The sequence below is a fragment of the Acanthamoeba castellanii genome (genome assembly GCF_000313135.1).
Source record: "Acanthamoeba castellanii str. Neff unplaced genomic scaffold scf7180000084741, whole genome shotgun sequence".
NCBI lineage: Eukaryota > Discosea > Longamoebia > Acanthamoebidae > Acanthamoeba > Acanthamoeba castellanii.
In genome coordinates, this window is record NW_004457702.1 from 1,040,263 (window position 1) to 1,055,632 (window position 15,370).

Consider the following 15,370-nt stretch of genomic DNA (forward strand, 5'->3'; position numbering starts at 1 on the left):
TTTTATGTCCGATGGCTTTTTGAGGGGGAACGATCGCGGATGGTAGAGGCCCTTTAGCAGGCGCCACCACAGCACCACCCGGCCAACAACACCATTGATGCCAGGAGTTTTATTATTGTTATATCATTGATAAGTCCGACTCATCCGCCGACGGACGTCGGTTCAGAGGGCATCGTGGTGGGAGTAAGACGTGGGCGGGGTGAGGCTCAGGTCGGTGCCCTCGGTGTTCGGGTTGTCGGAGGAGCTCATGTTTTTGTTGGCCGATGAGCTCTCGGAGGTGTACGACCAGGCGTGCGAGCCGATCACGAGCCGGACGTGCGACACGAAGGATCGCGGATGTCGCAAGCCGCTCAGCAATCGGATCCACAACACCACCGAGCTCTGTTGCGACCATGAAACCCGAATAGTTAGCACACACATACGCTCTTAATGTTGTGACGCGTGGCCATGGTACGCTGTACATACCTTGGTGGTGCACATGGTGAGGAAGACGCAGGCGCCCGTGGACATGCTCGCGATGAGCGACACGATGTAGAACGGGTAGTTGAGCACCACGTCGTACGGACAGTCCGTGCCGGTCAGGAGACTGCACACGATCTGGGTAGTGGCGTGGTGTGTGATGAGCGGACCTGACCCTCGTATCTGCATTTTCGCTACAGCTCAGAGGAGAGTCGAGAGGGGAAACCTGCGCGTTGAAGCTGTCGAAGATAGCGTCGAAGTCCGCTTCCGTATGCACGCGGTAGGCCAAGTAGAACACTGCGCGCAGAAGGGACGGTGGTGGTCAGTTTAGCGGTGCAGAAGGGGTTTGGAAAGAGGGCGGAGAGAGCGCTATACCGTTGTTAAGCCACACAAAGGCGACGAGCAAGACCAACCGAAACAGGTGAATCAACTCCGAAGCACGGGATCGTTCATATTTGAGTTGCACCTATTGGCACACCACCAGCTCCTTGTTAGGGTCTGGGTTCGTGTGTAGTGTGTAGTGTGCGGCGTGTCGTGTATGCGCGATGGTGGATAGTGGCGTACTACGGCGAAGCGGACGATGCTGACGACCATGAGGATGGTGCCAACGAATATGCAGAAGAGAACTGGCCAATGCGCCAAAGTCAGCACCTTCCTGGGGAAAAAAAGGTGTTGACGGGGAAGGAGAGCGTACTCGGCGCGGTGTAGAAGACCCAGTCGATCCAGCTCTCGTCCCGGTCGTAGAGGATCTGGCAGAAGGGCGTAATGCCGCTCGCGCCGAGCTTCTTCATGGAGAGCATGGTGATGAGGCCGGCCAACGGCACGCCCCAGCAGAACACGTGGAACCTGTCGTCATTCATGTGTGAGCACAATGCACACACCCAAGAAAAGTTCGATGGGATGGAGTACCCGTAGTGGATGTAGCGGCTCCAGCGACGCACCCACTCGTGCTTGTGAAAGCAGAGCATCAGAAATATGTTGATCGTTACTGTGGGCAGCATGTGTGCGACGCGTCAAGTGCGTGAGCAAGGTTCAGAGAATTGACAGAAAAACAAAAAGGAACGAAATGAAGAGGGTTCCACGTACTGGCGAGCCACCAGGTGTTGCAGGTGAGACCGAAGTAGTAGGTGCCGATGGCCTGCATGATGCACACTACGCCCTGCCCGTTGTTCTCGCTCGCGTTGTCCATGTTGATCGCGACCTGGGCGTCGTCCCAGGTGCACGTCGTGCGGACCGGCCCGCCCACCAGCACGCTGATGTTGATGAAGAAGGCCACCGCGAAGGCCGACACCGCCAGCCACAGGATCAATACCGCCGGGTACCGCCTGTTGTCGTACATAACACCATGAATTTTAGCGAAACACAGCAACGAATGAAGCGCGTGCGTTAGTGAAAGGGTGCGTGCCGTGGCGTACCTCTTGGAGGGATTGAGAAGCCACGTGATGATCATGAGGAAGCTGAGCACCATGGACGGCACCGTGGTCATGTAAATGGCCGCCACGCTGCCCCAGTACTCGTCCTCGCCGCCGTAGATGTAGGCCGGGCACCCGAGCTGGCACGACTCCTCGGGCCGCTCGGACTCGCCGGTGTAGCTCAGCGGGTAGGGGCAGTCGGCCTGCGAGTAGGGCACCGCCACGTCGGCCGAGTAGGGGAAGCAGGGGATGCCGATGCCGTCGGGCGGGAACGCCGGGTAGGCCACGCCGTCCACCAGCGTCACCGTGTCGCAGTCCGGCATCAGGCTGGTGGCATTGAGAGACTGGACCAGGGGTAGACACTCAAGCCACATGTTTTCGCACACCGAGCGACACGGCGGCGTCACTGTCGAAGAAAAGGTGATCGATGCACACACGATGCGATCAGTCACACTCCAAACTCTAGAGCGAAGATTCGTGGGGGCGTACGCGAGAGGGTGGTGCCAATCTGGCACACGGGGAACGCGCTGAGACATATGAGCTGGAGTGCCACGTTGCGGCACTTGGCCGGTACGAACGCGCCGAACACGCTGGTGAGGGAACCCGCCACGGCGTCCGCCTCCTCGTAGCTCTGCTCCCAGACAATTCCCATTTTAGGGCCGAACCTCGGGCATTTAAAATTGGACACGAACAGCAGTTCGTGTAGAGGGGGTCACCTTTCCGAAGAGGAGGACGTTGTGTCCATCGAGGAACACGTCACACCGGTGTGCAGTCGCTGGGGAGCCCTACAAGGTCGGTGGCGTCAGTCACGCAAAGAGGATGTTTGTTTTTTAGGAGTTGAGGACGACACGGGGTGCGCCGCGGGGGGGGGGAGTACCCGGAAGGGGAGACACGCTATGGCCTGACCCCGCACCGTCGGCGGGCCAAGCCCCGCCACCAAAATACACAGGAGGCCGAGTAGTCGGAGGATGAGCCCGACATCCACCCTCGCACGCATCATCGCTTCTTCCTCTTCGTCGGGTGGTTACGATATCGTAATAAAACAATTTTGCCCTGTAGCCGGGCGCGGACTCCTCGTCTGCAACCAACTCCGGGCGCAGTTCACTAGGAAACTTTGGGTTAATGATGTGGGCCTAAAGTGTTTGTATATGTATCTTAAATAATAGGAAAATAGACAGAAAAAGGAAGTCTAAAACAGCTCACTCGGCTTTGGCCTTGGTCTGGGCGACAGCAGCAGCCTGTGGGGTGTGTTGAGTGTGTTGAGTGTGTTTGTGTGATGAGTACAAAAAGAAGACAACTGAAAGAAAGGTGGGAGGGGTATGTACGTAGCCGGGGAAATCGTAGTCGATGCCGAGGGCCGCCAGCTTTTGCCTCCTCTTCTTCTCCTTGGCCACGAGCGCCTTCGTCAGCTTCTCGTGCTTCTCGGCGCTCCTCAACTACTCACGGACATTGTATACAGGGCGATGAGAAGAGGCGAAATGAGATGATCGCTTAGCCTCCATGGACTCAGAACGTTCGTTGACGATGAGCAGAGAGAGCCCTTACCTTGCTCCTCTTCTGTTGCTCGAGTTCCTGATAGTTGAACTCGGGGTACGGCATCTTGGCGTTCTTGAACACATGCTCTGCGATCTGGGCGGCGGGGATGTACTTGCACCTCAGGATCCTGCCGAAGATGAGGTACCCTACAAGTGCAAATGGAGCGAGAGACGAGGATTGTTAGCATCAGAGAGAGAGAGACGGATGATCTGATGACGAAAGAAAGAGCAGAGCGTGCGCCTCAGAGATCTTGGTGGAAAATGTCGTCATGCAAGAAGTCAAGAGTAGCAAATATTTATGCATCATAAGCGCACGCGGATGTGGACCGTGGTGGAAGGGGAAGATGGAAGGACGCGTACCGTTCATCGTGTCGGCGACGACTTGGGCCACTTCCTTGTGGCGGAACAGAATGAAGGCGTAGCCCTTGGACTGCACGCGCGCCAAGGTGAAATGTGAGCACGGAGTAACATGCGATGAGAAAAGAGGTCGAAAGCAAGTACCCTTCCGGTCTTCTTGCTGAGGGGATGAGAGATTTTGAGTACGCGGCCGAACTGGGCGAAGAAGCCTAGTGCGGAAAGAAGGATGAGTTTGCGGAAAGGCGGTCACGAGGTCGGAAACGAGCGATAAGCATACCCATCATCTGCTCCTTGTTGAAACCGTACGGAAGGTGACCGACGTAAACAGCGCCAGCGCCGCCAAGCTTCTGCGCCAAAGTGCGAACCTTCACGCGCCTCTTCTTGGCTGCGGGCTCCTTGCCTTTGACTTTAGTCGCTGTGGTTGTAGTAGTGGTCGCCTTCTTTTCAACTTTGGCCTTAGTCTGCTTGCTCTTTTCAACCTTGGCCTTCGTCTGCTTGCTCGTTTCAACCTGCTTACCCTTGGTCACCTTCTTCTCCTCGCTCTCCGACTTCTGCACAATCTTGTCTTCCTCGTCGTCCTCGTCATCGCTGTTGCCCTTTAGCGGCACGAAATCGCCCAGCTTTTCCGTCCTCCTCTGTATCTCCTCTTCACCTTCGCTCTCGTCGTCCTCTTCATCGTCCTCATCCTCCGCACCCTCTTGTCTGAAGTTCTGTATTTTTCCAGATTAGATTAATTCCAGATTAGATGAAGTTTATACATCTTTCAAATGCGAAGATTTGAACGATTTGTACCTGGAAAGTGTCCCTGAGGGCCAATGCAGCCTTGTATCGGGCCGAACCTCCCTCCTTCGCTACGAGCTGCTCAAAATCGCTGTCCTCGCTGTCGCTCGGCATGCTGGCTTCGCTGTCCACATCCGAATCATCATCATCTTCGGCGTCCGAAGCAACCTCTTCGACCTCTTCAGCCTCCTCTTTCGTTTCCTCCGCCTTCTCCTCCACCTCCCAGGCCCTCTTCCCCATCCTCTCAGACTTGGGCTTCCGCTGCTTGCGCGACTGCTCCACCACCACTGTCTTCTTCACTTGTTCCGTCACTGCGACTTTGGCGACCTTCTTCGTTTGTTCCTTCTTCGGGGCCGATGTCTCGGCCTCGGGTCCGCCCTTTCGCTTCTGGCCCTTCTTGCCATCAGTGGAGGCGACGGGAGCAGCCACCACCTTCTGCTTCTTGCTCTTCACCTCTTCCGGCTTCGCATCAGCGGCCGCACCATCGGCCTTGGCGAAGTACCGATTTCCGCCCCTGGTGGCCTTGCCTCCTCTTCCGCCCTTGGATCCTCCTCGGCTCGACATTGTCTGCTGCTACTTTTGTTGCGATTCGCGGATGAACGAATGAGATGGAAATCACAAATCGCGGTACAAATCCAGAACGCCGGCAAACTGCATTTCTTGTCGACCAAGAAAAACGAAAGAAAATGAAATCCGAACAAAAGCTGGGATTTTATGGTCCTCGCAAACTCCACCGCCGGCCCAACCTCTTCCGGCCTTCTGTTTCTTCTTTCCTCGTCGTCTTCCTCTTCTCAACCACACTACATGTGAGACATCTACACTCGCTGCTGCCGCTTACAGTCAGCGTCGTGAGGTACGCTTCGCGAGCTTTTCATTCAACATTTCACTAGCACCATCTCTGAGGTGAAAGGCTGTCAGGTGCCTTATCATCATTTAATATGATGCAAGAACGAACGGAGGTCATTTAATATACTCAATCGCTCACCAACATAGCGATTGATTATGCCAATGCACCAACATTTCATTTATTTATTTTCCCATCTTCTTAATACCCGATTCTAATTCTCACTTTTATTTGGAATCAGGTGTTCCGACGCCTGGCCTTCACGCCCAGGCCTGGACTCCGGCGTCCGTTCCCCAAGGTAAAGAAATCGCTTCTCTTCATCGTGGCGTGCTGTAGATGATGCATAAACTATAACTGTTGAGGCTCAGTCGGTATACTGGTTGAGCTGCTTGAAAAGAACCAACACTGATTTCAGTGTTCGATTGCTCCAAGGCAAATCTCTTTCTTGTTGACCTAACCTGATTTTCCGTTCAATGTCAGGTCGCGCGAGCTCCGCATAGCTGCCGCTCCGGTGCAGACCTGGCCAGTGTCCCATCCAAGGTGCGCACTCGCTTTCTCTTCATCAATTTTACCGTGGCGTCGTGATGTATCTTTCAACAATTGTTACTATTGAGTCCCTCGGGATCAATGAGAATAACTAAGGGGTTTATCTGAACACTCGCCATTTGCCTGCCATCTTCTTTTCACTCCTTTGAGTGTGCAACCCTTTCTAACTCCTCCTCCTTGCTTCTTCAGGTTCGTACGATGCCTCCTCCTCTTGAATAGATCACCTTTTTCCGGTCACTTTCAATAAATCGTTGGTTACTACACTTTTGGCTCCTGACTCTTGACTCTCCGAATCTTGTAAGGTGGGTGCGCACGCGAAAGGGTGCTGGTCTTCTTGTTCCAAGGAATGAGACTGTGGTGCACCTTCGTCTTCACAGTCACGACCTGTGCCACTGTTCGTGGGTGAAGAGGCACCACAGACCCAAAAAGGCGAAATAAAATAAAAATATCCCGTCCTCCTGTCCTTGAGCACCTCGCCCACGCACGGTCCTGCGCAAGTGGCGGTGATGGCAGCTGCCGCCTTGCGTTGGGACTCGCTCATGGTGCGCGATCGCTGTCGCTCGGCGCTTGTACTTGGCATGCCGACCTCCGCCAGTCGTGCGCCACGCTTGTGCCCGCGGAAGCAGGAATGCAAGTGTTGGTGTGCTACTAGTCGTCTTCATCGTCAGCGGTTTGGTAGATGATGCGGATGACAAACGAGCAGCCGGCACACGAGTGTGTGTCCATTCCCTTCTCCAGCGCTTCTTCGCTCACCTGCGATCGTGGCGTAATGTCAGTACGCGCGGACCGCCGCCGGCACACAATCGCTGCTTGCAAGCGGACAAGGAACAAAGGCAAGATGGATGCACCTCGTAGCGATGGCCACAACGACAAGGATGCGAGTATGTGCCACTGCACTCGTCAAACGCCATGTCGTCCAGATCCACCTCCGCCCCCACCGGCAGTTCTCCTGCCTGTCCGGCTGCGGCGGCCGGTGAGTTGATGGCAAAGAGTAGAAGTCAAGAGGAGGCGTTCGGGGCGGCATACCAACACGCTGTGCATCGTACGTGGTACGCGATTGAAAATCACTGAGAATGCGCCATGCCTCCTGAACTCGCCGAAATCGAGCATTTTCATCTTCCCTCTCATCTCCACAAGCTGCACCTGCTGGCAGTTTGTCCGGGTGGCATTCGAGGGCCAATCGGCGGTAGTTCTCCTTGATCTCCACTAACGAGGCCTTAGGGTGTACCCCCAACACCGCGTAGAGATCATCTCGTGAGGACATTCGACAGATGCAAAGGGGGGTGGTTGGTTCTAAACCGGGAAATGAGCGCACAACATTCCTTGAATGAAAGATCTGTCTGATATATTATATTATATCTATTTTCTGAGGAGGATTTGAATTTCCCTACACAGTCTGATGGATGCCACGTCTGTACTGTTCTCCAGGCACATCAATGGTCCGCCTCATGCCTTGCTTGCCGCGCCACTCTCTTAATCTCAAAGGTTGAATGCAAGTGCAGGAGAGTCAAGAGATTTGACTCAGGCATTCAAACTGGCGCGTGCCGAGGCAAGGGAGAAGGTGGACGCCATGATCGTCCAGCTCCTCGCAGCCGCGCCCACGGTACCTTTCTCCTCTTGTGCACTTCATGCTAGGGCATGTGGTCGTGTGCCGAAAGCACACACCAGCAGCTTACACAAGACCGCAATGTAGTGCATATCAGGGGACAAGAAGCAAGTGTCCATCGGGTCACTTCTCTCTCCTCGCCAGCGATGTGCGTCGTGTGGGTATGCTCTCTCCGCTCTACCATGCAGCTCTGCGGCCTGATCTGCAGCGTGCATGTGCACGGGCGTAGCACGTTGCTCGCATGCATGCTCGTGGCTCACCGATTCCGACGTGCGCATGGTGCTTCAGAACCGAGTTTGGGCTGTGGGAGCGACGGGCCACCTGTTTCATGTGCCAGAAGGAGCACTGCGCCAAGTGCGCCTCACTCCTATCGTACGCCCAGATCGCCGGCGACCCGAAGCTCCACCTTCTGCTCACCCTGCGACGACGCGAAATCGAACGCGAACGTCTCAAGGCACAGCTTCCCGCCGGTGCCACCGTGCCACCCCAGCCACAACAGCCCCAGCAGCCAGAAGAGTTCTTGGCATGCACCAAGTGCGCGATCGTGGTCACGCGCCAGGAGAAGGCGCGCATGTACAGGGAGGTGTTCGCGTGGGGCCGGAGGGACAATCGTCTGCGCATCATCTACGAGGAGGGCGTCGTGTGGAGCCGACGCGAAATGGAGAAGCTGTTCCCGCGCTATGCCCGGCTGGTCGACGCCATCTCCCGGGAGGGCAGCGGGAAGGTGTTCGACCCCTTCTCGAATCCCAAGACCGTGGGCTTCTCTGTTGACCACTCGGCCAACGACATTGACGCCGACTTCATCCACAACTACGAGGTGCGCTCGCCCTCGCTCACCACGAATCTCATGCGTGCGTGCCGTCTTTGCTTGTCTGATTGTTTCACCAACCTACAGGCAGCGCTGACCGTTCAGGCCAATTTGGAAAAGGTCACCAAGCTGTTCGAGCGCGCGGTGAAGGAGATCTCCCTTATACGACCACCCACCGAGGCCGAGAGGTGCGACCTTTTTTCCCTTGTAGTGAGTGAAGGCCAAACACAATGCTTAATCCCCCTCTGGGACAACCTTGCTCGGCCTGCAGGCGCGTGAACGAAGTGATCAAGTCGGCCTGCGTCCTCTTTTCGCAGGACCTCATCGCACCGTTTCGAGTTATGAAAAAGGTACCGACACAGCCGGCCAATATTGATACATCATGGTGAACCAACGCTGAAATCGCTCTCTCTACTCTACAGAGGGTGATTCACCTGCAGATGAACAAAGCTGCGCAGCTGTACCTTCTCATGTATCAGCTGGTGTGGGAGGACAAGCAGCACCAGAAGTTCTGGACCCAGTTCGGGGAGTCCTTACTGTACACCCTTCCCTCTCCGCCTCTTGGCTTTTGCACCTCAACTGCGCACTTACACCATGACACACTCGCAGGAACGGCTTGTCGATGATGAAGACCGAACTCCACGACGTGGTGTCGAAGGCCGGCGAGGACTGGGACAAGTACCGAACAAAGGTCGAGGACTTTCTGGTCGACTGGGAGCGACACAACACCGCACTCCTTCGGTACTCCTCCACCCCCCCCCCACTATGTGTTCTCGATCGCATGCACACTCCACCACCGAGATGAGGCTCATTGGGGGCGGTCGGCAGAGTGTCGGCAGCGGATCAGACGGAAGGGACGGTGCTGCGGAAGAACGTGATGATCGTAAAGAAGGCCATGAAACAGATCGACACCTCCGTGGGCGCCTCCAAGCTGCCGCAGACCAAGCGAGCGCTGACCCTACTCCTCAGCCTCCTCGAACGCACCTACGACCAATACACTCGATGACGGCCAGCTCTGCTTTGCACTTTTCATTTTTATTTCCAAGAAGAAGATGAGGCGGGCGGGCAACGCACAACTGATGGGCGGTCGATTAGCCGCTGGTGCTGTTCGGCGTAGCCTGCACTCCGGCTGTGTGGGTGCCCACGCATCTGCTGCCATGCCTGCAAGGCGGCCGGGTCTCCTTTCTCGTATCGGTACGAGGATTTTCATTGTCCTACGTTTTGCATCCTAATCTAATCTCCTCCATCCTGCACTTCGCGATTATGCCCACAAGTCGCGGGCACAAGGGCGTGGGGCATCAGCGGTGGCGCTCGGGGAGGCGCGAGGTGGTTCAGAAGCACCACCGCACCACTGAGTGGCGCAAGTGCCTCAGAAGACGCCGCTGGCACCGTGGCGCCAGCAGGAGGCGTGGTGAAGGCCACTCACGACCTCGAGGAGGAACTGAAGAAGCACTTTGGCTTCACCAGCTTCACCGCCGGACAGGAGGCGATCATCACGTCGATCCTCAGCGGCCGAGACACGCTCGCCGTGCTGCCCACTGGAGGCGGCAAGTCTCTGTGCTACCAGCTGCCGAGCTTGTTGCACACCTCCGGCGTGGCCATTGTGGTCTCTCCGTTGATTGCGTTGATGAAGGTGCGCACCCCAACTCAGCACGACCCGACCCGACCCGACCCGACCAACGACACGCACACCACACCACACGACACACACACACACAATTAGTACTGAGTGTCGCTAGTGCAGGACCAATGCGACTCGCTGCTGCGGAAGGGCATCAAGGCGGCGACGATCAACAGCTTCCAGTCCAAGGCCGAGCAGGTCCAGGTCATCGACGAGATGGTGAGCGGGGCGTACAAGCTCGTTTACGTCTCCCCCGAGCGATTCAAGGACGACACTTTCCTCGCGGCCCTGGTGAGTACTGAGCGCTAACCTCAGTCCTGCACGCGAGGCGAAGACTCACCCACTCCCTTGCTCCGCCAGGAAAAGACAACCGTGTCGCTCTTTGCCGTGGACGAGGCCCACTGTATCTCGCAGTGGGGCCACGACTTCCGGCCCGACTAGTACTCGCGCCACACCTCTTTCGCACTGCTCGGCAGCTGATGACAGGCGGTCTTCTCTCGTCTGTGTATGTCAGTGCTCGGCTGGGCACGTTTGTGGATCGGCTGGTGTCGGCGCGTGGCGGGAGGCCGGTCGTGGCGGCGTTCACCGCCACGGCGGGCGTCCAGGTGCGGAAGGACATCGCGAGCCGGCTGCAAATGCGGAATCCCTTCGAGCTGGTCCAGGGCTTTGCCCGGCCCAATCTCTCGCTGCACATTACCGAGACCCAAGGTATGGCGCCGCTGCCCGAATCGATCCCGGGCAGCCTCTGTCCTTACATGTCATTGTTCACGAAACGCACACGCACACGCACACCACGCACACGTCGACAGAGACGAGTCGTCGCCGAGCCTATCGAGAGACGCTGAACGAGATCAAGGTGCTAAGGATGAAGGAGATCGTGCACGAGATGAAGAAGGGCATCATCTACGTGTCGACGCGAAAGCGAGTCGACCAGGTGCTCGAACTACTGCGCGACTGGGGCGTCGAGAAGTGCGAAGGGTACCACGCCGGGATGAGCGACGTCAAGCGCGACTCGGCACAGGTGCGGCGTCCCGTTGTCTTTCCATTTAAGTCTGCCGCGCAAGACCCAACGTTGTGTGTGGTGTGTGTGTGTGTGTGTGTGTGTTGTGCCGTGTTGTTCGGCAGGAGAGATACATGTCTGGCGAATGCGACGTGATGGTGGCGACCAATGCCTTCGGTATGGGCATCGACCGGTACGCCGCTCAGATTCCGCCCCTGAATCGTCGCTATCGCTGTCGTCTGATGTCTATTTGGCTCTATGTTGTTCTGTTGCGCGGCGTGCGATGGGCGTTGTGTGTGTGTGTGTGTGTGTGTGTGTGTGTGTGTGTGTGTGTGTGTGTGTGTGGTGTAGGGCGGACGTGCGGTTTGTGCTGCACTTCGCGATGCCGGCGAGCGTGGAGGCCTACTACCAGGAGGTGGGCAGGGCGGGACGAGACGGCGCGCCCGCTCGGTGCGAACTCCTGTTCGACCGGGAAGACATTCAACTCCAGGAATACTTTATTACGGTACCGTGTGTCGTGTCGTGTCGTGCGGTTGGTTATGAGCGTGCGCTGACCCGCGCGTGCGTTCTCAGTCGGGCAACCCAAGTCGGGCGGCGATCGAAGAGGCGTGGCGCACCCTGCGGGGAGTCCATCGCACCCAGCTCGAGGAGCGGGACAGGGAACGAGCCCTGGGCCTGTGGGACGAGCCCGACGCCTCCGTCGAGGGCGAGGAGAAGCCGCTGCCCTTCCATCACACCGTCCCGATGGGGGACGACGACGAAGACAAGGGCATCGACAAACAGCGGGTACGCGTGTCTGGCACAGCGGAGCTCACAGAGTACCCGTACTCGCCCCGCTAATCTCGCACCACCGCGGCGCAGGTGCTGGTCAAGCGGAGGCGAACGGAGCTGGGCGACGACGACCTGGTCATCTCGCTCGTCGACCTGGCCGAGTTCACGCGCCAGGTCGATGCTGCCGGACTGTCGCGCTGCGTCAGCATCCTCGGTACGCTCCAACTCCTCATTCCCCGTCTCACACCCACCAGAGTTGAGCTCAACCTGTGCCGTGTGTGCTGTCGTGTGTGCGTCGTGCCACAGAGAGCCACGGCTATCTGGAACGATTCCAGGTGGTGGGCGAACGGGTGCGCGGCACTAGGCTCTTGCGGCCGTGGGTCTCCGAGCGGGAGCTGGAACTCGATCTGACCGACGTCAACGAAAACCGAGCGCGCCAGCAGAAGAAACTCAAGTACCTCTCCCCGCACGCACACTCACGCACCACCACACACGCAACGCACGATCGCACACGCACGCGCGCGACTCACGCAACACGACAGTGCGATGCTCCAGTTCATTCGCACGGAGCGCATTTGTCGACAACAGTGGATCATGGAGTACTTCGGCGAGGCCAACGCGCGGCCGTGCGGCCGGTGCGACGTGTGCGCCGCCTTCCCCGTCGAGTCCCGCTCGGTCGCCGACCGCACGGTGATGGCCCACGCCCTCGAGGCTGTGCGCGAGACCACCGAGAAGGTGACCCAGTTCTACAAGTGGGGCGGCGGCGACGCCGTGGGCATCGTCGGCGCGACCAAGGACCAGATCATCAAGCTGCTGGCTGGCAGCCGGGCCAAGGAGATGGCCGACCTGGGCCTCGACCGACTCGCGAGCTACGGCAAGCTGCGGCCCCGGAATACGAGCAAGAGCAAGAGTGAGAGAGCCGGCGGCGGCGGCAACAAGAAGGTGGCCGCGAACAACAACGCGGAGGCGATGAGGAACGTGTTCTTGACGCTCGAGAAAGAGGGCTACGTGGAGAGCCGCGGGGACGAGGAGGACCAGCACGTGCGGCACCCGCGCGTCGTGTTCCTCACCCCCAAGGGCCGGCAGTGGCTCCAGGAGCGGGGCCTGCTGCGCCAGCAGCGCTGATGACATCAATGGCGAACTAACGCGAGTGGCGTGTGAATAAATAGGAGGTAAAGCTACAGCACTGCACGCGCGCGTGTGCGTGTGCGGTTGTGTTGTGTTGTGGCTGGCGTCAGCGGCTTAGTCATCTCGCTTCTTGAGGCCGTGGACGGCCCATCGGCCGGTGGAGAAGAGCCACGAGTCCTTCCCGAACTCCTTGGTGAGGTCGTCCTTGAGGCCCAGCGTGATGACGTCGCAGTTGTGTGGGTTGGCGATCGTGTCAAAGTCGGCCACCTTCAAGTGCAGATACCGCATCACGAAGCATCTGCGCTCACGGCACACGACACGCACCGCACACGACACGCACGACACGCACGCCACACGCCACACACGCCACACGCAGTCAGACCACCGTCAAGAGAAAAGAGGTGGGCGGCGGAACCTGATGGTCAGGCCATGCGACACGATGAGGACCTTGACCGGCTTGTTCTCCCGCTCGGCCTTGCGTTCTACCTGCCGAATCAGGCTCTCCATGAAGATGCTCGTTCTACGTAGGACGCGAACCAACCACGATCAGTCTGGCGGGTCAGCACGCCCGAGAGCTCGGTGCGGGTGGTCACCGATCGTAACAGTCGGCGGGGCTCTCGCCTCCGTTGAATCGGTAGTAGAACCAGCCGTGGCGCTCGCGCTTGGCCTCCTGGGCCTGCAGGTCCTCGTACCCATGGTCCACCTCCCTGCACACACACACCACTGCATGAGCTCTACGTTCGCACGCGTGTGCGTGTGCGGTACTGTGTGCGTACCTCAGTCGAGGGTCTTCGCGTATGCGGTAGGGGCGAGGCGGGTTGTCGCCAGCTCTTTCTTCATCCTCTTCGCTACTGCTGCCATCTTCTTCATCATTGGAGGAGTCCAGATCGTCGACGTCGTCTTGGGCGCCCGCCCCCTGCTGGAGGTAGTCCTCCTGCACGCCGCCACCCCTGAGGATCTCCTCGAGCGTCTGCTGTGCCCGTCGATAGGGCGAGCAGAAGATGAGACAATCGTCGATGAAGGCAGGCCCGACCCTGGTGCCGGCTTGTCGGGCCTGTTTGCGGCCTCGGGCGGTGAGGGGGATGAGGAAGTCGCCCACCTCGAGGTGGGACAGGTGGCCCGTGTTGGCCATCGATTCGCCATGGCGCACGAGCTTGATCGTCGCTCGGAAAGAGGCTGTCCATCTTCGATGTGGATTTATGTAATGTCGAAGATGGGGCAGGGATTGTAACGAGGAGGAAGAGGAGGAAGGGAAGGATGACAGGAAGGGAAGCGAGAGTGAAGCATGGCTGCTGCGCCACGAGTGTCGAAGCATCCCAGCAGAAAGCAAACCAAATGAAGACCAAAAGGAAATGGCAAAAGAAAATAATTCAGAAATCATGAAGTTGACGTCATCTTCAAGAAATGCGTGCAATTTCTGCCCTTCTCTTTGGCTGAAATTTTGGCGAAAGGGCGAGGAACTCGCGCCATCTAAAGCTGCGTTCGCCTTCGGCTCTTCGTGGGAGGGTTTCTGTTTCTTTTCAGAGACGTTGACTGTGCGTCACTGTGGCTCAGCAGAGGTGGTGGCCCACCAGTGGTTGGTTGGTGTCTGTCAGGGAGGGTTGGGGGGGAGGCAGGTCCCCCACTCGTCGAAAAGCCAACAGCCACTCCGCGGGCCGAGCTCGGAGTCACGCAGCTCCAGTCGGAGCGGCGCCATCGCAGGTGGGTCCAGCGTGAGTGTCACACGCCCGTCACCCGACCTGGTCCACAATCTCGAAGGATAGGCGACAACCACGGAAGTCAGAAGGCCAGCAGCACACAAAAGCACTCCATCAACGAAAGCTTCATCATTCACCACCACAGCCTCTCTCCACCATCACAACATCGACAGATAGACACACAGCAGCTCACCAAACCAACACCACCACCACACACACACACGCACGACAGAAGATATAGAAGAAGAAAAAGAGTCTACTTGAAGAAAAGATGCTTAGCGTGAAGAACAACTTTGTGGTGGAGAGGAACGTGATGCTCATGCACCGCGGGCCGACGTACGCGCCGTCGTATCCGCTGCTGAAGGAGGACAAGGACGAGATGCGACGTCTCAAGGCGGCGGTAGCGCAGGAGCAGAAGCGGGGAGAGATCCAGAAGAGGATGGAGCCGAAGAAGTTGGAGAAGGAGAAGTTCGACGCCGAGGAAGAAGAGGAAAAGGAGGTGCGACCATTGCTCGTCGACGAGATCTGCCATGTGTGCGCGACGTGCGCCAAGGTGACCGAGCGCGACTTCAAGTCGAAGGACGGCGCCAAGTGCTTCTGCTCCTACACGTGCAAGCTCAAGGGCGAGCGGCCGCAGATGTCCCTCGGCATGCGAAGTCAGGAGGACATGCTGCAGGCCACCCAGATGAAGAAGTGAGCCGCGCTTCCTCCTCCTCCTCCTCTTCGGCGAGTTCTGCTCGGGCTCTGTCTGTACACGTAAATAGGGAAGAGTGTGCGGTGTGTGTGGAGATATACATATGTACATA

The 15,370-nt window shown here is 57.8% G+C and overlaps 6 protein-coding genes and 1 pseudogene across 6 annotated transcripts; 3 read left to right on the forward strand and 4 right to left on the reverse strand.

Moving 5' to 3' along the window:
• Positions 1-162: 162 nt before the first annotated feature.
• On the reverse strand, positions 163-2,523 carry ACA1_175710 (uncharacterized protein; the record flags this gene model as incomplete). The annotated part of the gene is made up of 10 exons (XM_004356742.1): positions 163-381; positions 466-586; positions 630-756; positions 835-925; positions 1,024-1,085; positions 1,154-1,305; positions 1,369-1,447; positions 1,546-1,784; positions 1,875-2,277; positions 2,361-2,523. The coding sequence occupies 10 exons, from the start codon at positions 2,521-2,523 to the stop codon at positions 163-165; spliced, it is 1,656 nt and encodes a 551-aa protein (XP_004356795.1).
• A 547-nt stretch (positions 2,524-3,070) lies between these two features.
• On the reverse strand, positions 3,071-5,107 carry ACA1_175720 (RNA recognition motif domain containing protein; the record flags this gene model as incomplete). Its single annotated transcript, XM_004356743.1, has 7 exons — positions 3,071-3,109; positions 3,197-3,307; positions 3,417-3,553; positions 3,767-3,836; positions 3,908-3,972; positions 4,041-4,473; positions 4,556-5,107. 7 exons carry the CDS (start codon positions 5,105-5,107, stop codon positions 3,071-3,073), a joined length of 1,407 nt encoding a protein of 468 aa, XP_004356796.1.
• Positions 5,108-6,191: 1,084 nt separating this feature from the next.
• On the reverse strand, positions 6,192-6,513 carry ACA1_175730 (uncharacterized protein; the record flags this gene model as incomplete). The annotated part of the gene is made up of 2 exons (XM_004356744.1): positions 6,192-6,325; positions 6,348-6,513. The coding sequence occupies 2 exons, from the start codon at positions 6,511-6,513 to the stop codon at positions 6,192-6,194; spliced, it is 300 nt and encodes a 99-aa protein (XP_004356797.1).
• An 819-nt stretch (positions 6,514-7,332) lies between these two features.
• On the forward strand, positions 7,333-9,353 carry ACA1_175740 (uncharacterized protein; the record flags this gene model as incomplete). Its single annotated transcript, XM_004356745.1, has 9 exons — positions 7,333-7,372; positions 7,436-7,536; positions 7,627-7,700; positions 7,828-8,356; positions 8,435-8,535; positions 8,619-8,697; positions 8,770-8,885; positions 8,957-9,088; positions 9,176-9,353. 9 exons carry the CDS (start codon positions 7,333-7,335, stop codon positions 9,351-9,353), a joined length of 1,350 nt encoding a protein of 449 aa, XP_004356798.1.
• A 257-nt stretch (positions 9,354-9,610) lies between these two features.
• ACA1_175750 lies at positions 9,611-12,864 on the forward strand (annotated as a pseudogene).
• Positions 12,865-12,981: 117 nt separating this feature from the next.
• Positions 12,982-13,999, reverse strand: ACA1_175760 (phosphoglycerate mutase family domain containing protein; the record flags this gene model as incomplete). Its single annotated transcript, XM_004356746.1, has 4 exons — positions 12,982-13,165; positions 13,283-13,387; positions 13,461-13,574; positions 13,644-13,999. The coding sequence occupies 4 exons, from the start codon at positions 13,997-13,999 to the stop codon at positions 12,982-12,984; spliced, it is 759 nt and encodes a 252-aa protein (XP_004356799.1).
• Positions 14,000-14,835: 836 nt separating this feature from the next.
• ACA1_175770 (uncharacterized protein) lies at positions 14,836-15,261 on the forward strand (the record flags this gene model as incomplete). The annotated part of the gene is made up of 1 exon (XM_004356747.1): positions 14,836-15,261. The coding sequence occupies one exon, from the start codon at positions 14,836-14,838 to the stop codon at positions 15,259-15,261; it is 426 nt and encodes a 141-aa protein (XP_004356800.1).
• Positions 15,262-15,370: the final 109 nt, after the last annotated feature.